Source organism: Pteropus alecto, unplaced genomic scaffold (genome assembly GCF_000325575.1).
Source record: "Pteropus alecto unplaced genomic scaffold, ASM32557v1 scaffold223, whole genome shotgun sequence".
NCBI classification, from domain to species: domain Eukaryota; kingdom Metazoa; phylum Chordata; class Mammalia; order Chiroptera; family Pteropodidae; genus Pteropus; species Pteropus alecto.
The window spans coordinates 1,594,918-1,601,637 of record NW_006434441.1 but is presented as its reverse complement, the minus strand read 5'-3'; the positions used below and the strand labels follow the sequence as shown (position 1 = coordinate 1,601,637).

Below are 6,720 nucleotides of genomic sequence, written 5' to 3'. Positions count from 1 at the left end.
TTTTTTTTTAAAGAGACACTTAAAAGATGAAAAAACTTGTTTTAGGATCCATAAGGATCACCCCAAAATATAGGGTGATGTGAGGGCCCTTGGTAAAAATCAGTGGGCTGCCGGGATCACACCCAGGCTTGCACACCCAGCCCCATGACCCCTCGACTTCTATCCCCTGGCAGGCACCGTGTGCAGGGAAGGCAGCTGCCATGTTTCGAGTGCTTTCTCTAAGCTACATGTTTCATACTTGTTATCCTCACAGCTCACCAGCAAGGAAAATCATCTTATTTCCACTTTATAGATGAAGAAAATGAGGCTCACCGAAATAAAGGCACATGCCCCAGGTTAGACATGCATGGGTGGCAGGGAGGGGCTCCTGCTCCAGAGTGAAAACGCTGAGGGGCCATCAAACCCAGGTCCTGACCCTCTGGATGACTACAGTGTGGGCAGGGAGGCAGTTTGAGGGCTCCCATTGTTGCGATTTGGAGCACAACAGGTTGCAATCCCCTTTTAGCCCTCTCCCCCAGAGAGATGCCTCCCACTAGTCATGGAGCAGGGAGCGACAGCCACATCACAGGTATGGCTTGCTCCTGCCGTGAACAACTGCTGAGGGGACTCCCAGGTCGACTCCTCCTTTCACTCAAGACCCAGAGTCTCCAGAAAGCACCCCCAAGTCAAAGACGGCAAGGGTCAAGCCTGATTGTGACTTCAGGGCTGGGAGCATAAGACGGGGACTTCACATGATTGGAAGAATAGAGTCCACAGGCCTGAGTGCTCAGAGCCTGCCCAGTCCCCTGCAAGCACAGGGGTGTTTGTGCAGGATGGGAGAGCATGTCCCTAAATGCCCTGGCTTCCTTACCAGCCCACAGCTCCACTCGCTCCCACTGACTGCAACAAAGGGGCATATTCATTACAAAGTCATTCATAAAAGACAAGTTTTATTTCGCTATCTTAGAAATTGGCAAGAAGACAGCACAATGACAACTTGTTTTCTGAGTCACCTTCAGATATGTAATCTCACTGGGACCTCACAGCCAAGGTGGGTAACTACCGATCCGCTTTACTGAGGACTTGGCGGCAGTAACCCAGCTCCCACACTCTATCCACCCAGATGCCTCTCTGCATCCAGTCTGGGTCCTTAAGCCTCAATGAGCAGGGTTGCCACAGGTACATGCAGACACCTTAACCCTCTCGGCTATAAAGCCAGGGGCAGGCTGCCCATCTCTGAACAAAGATCCTCCTCGTTAACTCGCATGGGTTCTTGAGTCCCAAGAACCCTGGCACTTATGTGCAGCTGTGCCGGGCAGCCAGCCAAAAGCCTTGGTAAGCCCTGGGCACAAAGGAACCTGAAGCTAAACAGAGGGATCAGAAGCCCACTGGCCACTGCTGAGCCACTGTCTACAGCCAGGCCTCCCATCAGGAGGACGGTTCTGGAGTGAACTGAAAGAGGGTCCTCTCCTCGTGCCACTAGCCCTGACCTGTTGGGGCCAAGGGGAAGAGCCATCGTCCACTGTCTTCCTGTCTCTGCTGTGCTTATTACCAACCAGCCTTTCTGATTTTCCTCCAAAAAGAGGGTGGGCCCTCCTACTGCAGGGCTGGCTGGAAGCTAGGCGCAACCTACCACTCTCACCAGGGGGCCTTCTGCAGTTCTCAGAGCAGGAAGACCCCACCCCATGCTGGGACTACTGCCTCGATCTCCCAGCGACATACAGGGCACCTGGCCGTGTCCCCGAAGACCCGCCAGGCACAGCAGCTGCAGAAGTGCGTGTGGCCGCAGGGGACAAGGCAGGTGTTGGCAGCGTGGTGGAGGCAGATGACACACTCCTCTCCTGCTGTGGCTGGGAAAGGGGACAACATAAGTAGGTTAGAGGCACATGAGCCAGTGGGTAGGCAGCCTACTCATGACAGAGCCACAGGACAGAGAACCAGGCAGCCGTACTGGGGATATCACCTCCTGAGAAAATGCTTACAACATAATCGAGTGAAAAAAATTGGTATGAAGATCATGATGTACATACACCTAAACCATGAAATTCCAACTTAGAAGAAAGGAATATATGTATGACTGGGAGGAAATTCACCTAGGAGGTAATAGGTTTAGTTTTTCTTTTTTACTTCCTTCTTTATCCCTTAATATTTATTTTATTCCTATTTGGCAAAGCTTTTACTCTGAATGGTGAATTGCTTTGGTAAAGCAGGGCTGAAAAATAACATTATTTGCTCATGAATGTGCTCTTGGAACTTGTAAAGCCAGCTGATATTCTCAAAGGCAGAGCTGAAGCCTGTGTGAGTGACTTGACAGGACTTAAAGGATTCTCCTGAGCTCCCAGAGCTGGGGCCTCCCCGGCAGCCTCCTCTGGTGTTCACGAAAGCCACTCACCTTCAGGCTCAGATGGCATGTCCTCACAGAGGGCCCAGGGCGTGGCTGTGGGGAAGGTGTTGGCTGTGACATCTAGGGCAGAGAGGAAGACTCAGCCTTGCAGGGCAACATCCCCACCCCTGAGGCAGCACCCATTGACTTTCTTTTCCTTATCGCCCTGCAGGAGCTCCAGGAGCTCCAGGTGGGTCCCTGGCCTCATTCTGGCAATCTCTTTCCCAGAGTGAGCTGGCAGAGAATTTACGGGGCTGCAGTCCTTTTTCCTAAACCATCCTCCCTCTAGACACTGCCTCTTTGCCCCTCTGCTGCTGCCTGAGTGGAGACCCTCGGCATCAATCATGGTCTCAAACCAAGATGTGCATCAGAATCCACCAAGAGGTGGAGAAAGTAGGTCCCACCCAGGCCTACCAAGTCAGGTGCTCCAGTAGCTGTAACAAGCCAGTGCTAGGGAGGGGAGGGGTTTGGGCAGGGTCACGGACCACCAGCCCAGAAATGCCAGTATTTCTGGGTGTTCCTGTCTCTACCCATTCCCCTGAAATGCACTTTCCTACAGGTGCCTAGAGGAAAGGTTTCGTGCGCACCCACTGACCACACATCGCCCTTGTCCCACAGGCATCTTCTTGCTCAGCTCTGCCCTTGACCTTATGTTCCCTGGCTTGCCACGCTTGTCCACAGTGAACTCCTGCTTGCACTGCAAACACCCCGCCCCAAATTCCTTCCTTCATGAAAGGTGATCAGTCCCTTAACCCATGTTTGGGGTGCTGGTTATATCTTATTATTCTTCAGGGACAGGGTTGCCCTCCCTAAGCCTGGATCTTGTCACCAGCTCCCATCTTAATAGCTGACACTGGCAGGAACTGATAGAAAAACTGACAGAATATGAATGAAAGTTTCTACCCGAGGCTCTGGATGCCGTGGAGCACCACTTCAGCCTCCACCTCTCCCCTAGGAGCTGTGCCCCGTCTGTGGTCTGTGCCTGTGGCCTCACCCAGCAGCTGGATGGCCTTGGTGGTCCCGTACACGTCCATCACAGCCCAGAGAGGGGCGCCCACCGGCAAGCCTTTGCGCAGCAGGAGCCGGGGGCCCGCGTTGACCTGGGCGCAGAGCCGGCCGCGTTGGGTCACCCAGAAGCAAACCACGTCCCCCGCCAGCGCACAGCCATGAGGTAGCATAGCCGCCCATGTCGGGCTCTGCTGCTCCAGGTCAGGGCACACGAAGGGCGGCAGGCTGGGCGCCGGCAGGTGCGCAGGGTCCAGGCGGGTGAAGCCTACACGGAGGCCGCCGCACCAACCATCCTGGTGCCGCAGAACGCGCAGCACTACGCGCTCCCTGGGCCGCACCGGCCGCTGGCTGAACACGATGCCATCGTGGAAGGTGGCGAACCGATACGCAGTGCTTTGCCGAGCATCCAGACGGACATGCATGCCCTTGGCCTCTGCGTGGAAGCGAAGGATCTCCGGAGTCGCCTTGGCGTCTACGGGGTGCAGGGAATGTCAATGCGGACTGGCAGGGACCCATCAGCCCCCCATGGCCACCTCGACCTACTTCCTTGCAACACTTCGGGGCCACCTAAACCCTTGAAGGGGGGCGTTTCCACCATCCCCAGCTCCTCCAGCTGTCGACCCTGCCCTCAGCCTGGGGACCCCTGGAGACCTACTTTGAACCGGGGAGGAGCCACTTTACCTGTCTGGGATCTGAGTTCCCGTGTGAAGCCCCACCCCCATCCCCTCAGCTTCAGTTCCCCTTCTATAGGCTGGTTGTTAAATTTAAAGGCTGTCAATACCCAGGACTGGTCATTGTCATCACTTAAAAAGAGCAGGTCTGAGAACAGTAAGTGTAACAGGGCCCTGGCTTTGCTCCACAGATACTCTTGCCTAATGTGTACATCTGTGTCCCATCTGTATTGGCAGACGACCTGAAGGACAGAAGACCGCTGTGCTGGGCCTGGCCCACGGCTCCCATGAGAGTGCTGTTCCCTCTTCTTGTCTGACTTTCTGATTTTCCCACCGAGAACCTGAGTCATTTGTGATGGCCATGGCCAATTAGGGTGACTTCCTTGCCCTGGAGAGAAGGGGTCCTGGCAGCTCCCCTTTGGAGTAGGGGCTCAAGTTGGAGAGGGGGCTCTCAATTCAGCCCCTCAACGCCTGCGGTGAGCTTTAAAATCAAGGGACTTCCTGACCTGACTACTTGGCAGCCAGGAAAGGAAGGTTGCTTACGGCGCAGCCCTTCCTCTGAACCCCAGCGGCTTGGGGGGACTCCAGGGGAGGTGCTGGAGGAAGCTGGAAGAGCTTCCTGCCCAGAGTGCACTTAGCCAGCTCCCTCACCTTATCTCTCACCCTCTTCCTCTCCCTCCTCCCTTCCCATTCTCCCACCTTGCTGCACCCGCCCCAGGGGTGGGGAGCGGCAGTGGTGGGCACAGGCCCAGTGTGGCTCTCCAAGTAGGCCTATGCCCAGCCCTGAGCTGGCATGGGGCCCCAGCACCCTCACGCCCACAGGTAGCCATTCTTATTACCAGCCCATTTCCAGGTAGACCCTGTGGCTGCAAAAGCAGAGTGACTTGCCTGTAGAGGGGGGCTCCCCAGTGGTTCCCCACTGCTGCAGGGGACAGACCCTGCCCCAGGTTGGACCCACCTCTGCTGACTGCCAGGGAGTTCAGGAAACATGATTCGCAGGCTTTCGGATGCTCCCCTTCCCGCCACCACACACACAGGTGAACTCTAATCAGAGAACTGTAGTAGCAAAGCTCTTAGACTCTTAAGTGAGTGCGAGTCAGCTCTCTGCTCAATGAGGACCCCCACCATCGCCATCATCCTCATTATAGCCATCTAGCCTCTCCGGGGCCAGGTACCAACCAAGCACTTTGAAGCCTTTCCACCCTCCCCTCAGCTCCACGGAGAAGTACTCAGAGGGAGCTGGCTTGGATAGGCTGCAAGTTGCAGCCAGAGTGGGGGAACCAGGGCCCAGCTCCTGTATCCCTGCACTGCCTCCTTCATGGCACCCCTAGTGTCTGGGGTCCAAACACAGTTGCCTCTGCAGCAGCGGTGGTGGCGGCAGCAGCTGCGGCAGCAGCAGCTTGGTTCCTCTCCCCTCAAAGCTCTGAGTGCCACCTGTCATTGTCGTGTGAGCTCTTAGTGCCCATAAGGGAGGGGGATAGAGGCTGGGGCTTTTTGCCTGGGAAGGAGCCAGGTCCAGGGAGGGCAGTCACATTTCTGGAGGTAAGAGCCCAGGGTCGGGTCTCTGCCAGGAACTGGTAAGAGGGGCGCTATGGCCTTAGGTGACCTTTTGGTCTGTGCTTAGCAGGTGGGCTGCACTAGCCTGGCTTGGGGATAAGAAAACTGAGGCCCCAGTGATGGCCCAGGGCCCACTTGCTTCTTGCATCCCTGGTCCAGGGAACAAGCTCTGGGCTTCCACTTACCAGCCTGTGAGCAGAGCTGGGCCCCCATCAGCCTGAGGTCTTCCGGCCCAAGGTCCGTGGTTCTGGAAGGAGTTCTCTGGAGAGGCCAGTGGACAGGTTTCCAGAGTCTACATGGGTCCCCTATTATAAGCCAGGATCATGTTACAGGGTTGATGATTAATCTGATGTTGCTGTCACGAGTTACAATAGCTAGGGAATTTCCTGGTGATGTCTTCTCGCTGCAGCTGGCCAGCCTGAAGGAAGCAGGGGTTGAGATGGTCTTGGCGGAGTTTGGGTAGACTTCTATCCCACTTCTGAGCAGTCGTATGCCAACTGCCTGTGCATTATAATTGTCTGCAGCACGCTTACAAGTACCTGTGCCTACACTTGCCTCCAGAGCCTGATTCCAGTGGCCTGGGGTTGGGCTAGCACCAGCCATTTTTAAAAGCACCTGGATGATTCTAATGCACAGCCGGGGTGGAGAGTCGCCTGGCACTTAATCAGTGTTGGCAACGTGGGCTAATTGAATTCCCTTCATCCTGGAATCTGGGAAGCTGCCAGGCCACAGGTCTCTGCAGAGAGACAGCAAGGCAGGTGAACCTAAGTGTGCAGTTGCTCCCCATCCTCACTGGGGCTGGAGTTCCACCTTCCAGAACCCACTCTAAAGTGCAAGTGGTCCCCAGGAGCTCCTGCCAAATGCCTACGTCCTAGGGCGTCAGCTGTGGCAAAGAGGCCACGGAGCCTCTGCCCTTCGTCCCCACAGGGACACAGGCTGGGGATTGGCAAGTAGTGGGCTCTAACCTCATGCTTCACACATGCAATACTCATATGACCCTCCAGAGCAGCTTATTGAATGAAGATTGACTCAGAAGGTCCAGTCATGCCCAGGACCCTGCTCTCCTACCAAGGCGTCTCGTAGGCCCCGTCTTAGAGAGAAAGCCTGGGCCAGTTTGCAGGT

General features: G+C 55.7%; 1 protein-coding gene across 1 annotated transcript; it reads right to left on the bottom strand.

Moving 5' to 3' along the window:
* Positions 1–909: 909 nt before the first annotated feature.
* Positions 910–6,305, bottom strand: NEURL3 (neuralized E3 ubiquitin protein ligase 3). The gene is made up of 4 exons (XM_006909431.3): positions 5,784–6,305; positions 3,357–3,842; positions 2,372–2,443; positions 910–1,829 (listed from the first exon to the last, which is right to left on the bottom strand). The coding sequence occupies exons 1-4, from the start codon at positions 5,809–5,811 to the stop codon at positions 1,642–1,644; spliced, it is 774 nt and encodes a 257-aa protein (XP_006909493.1). The 5' UTR covers positions 5,812–6,305; the 3' UTR covers positions 910–1,641.
* Between the last annotated feature and the right edge of the window lie 415 nt (positions 6,306–6,720).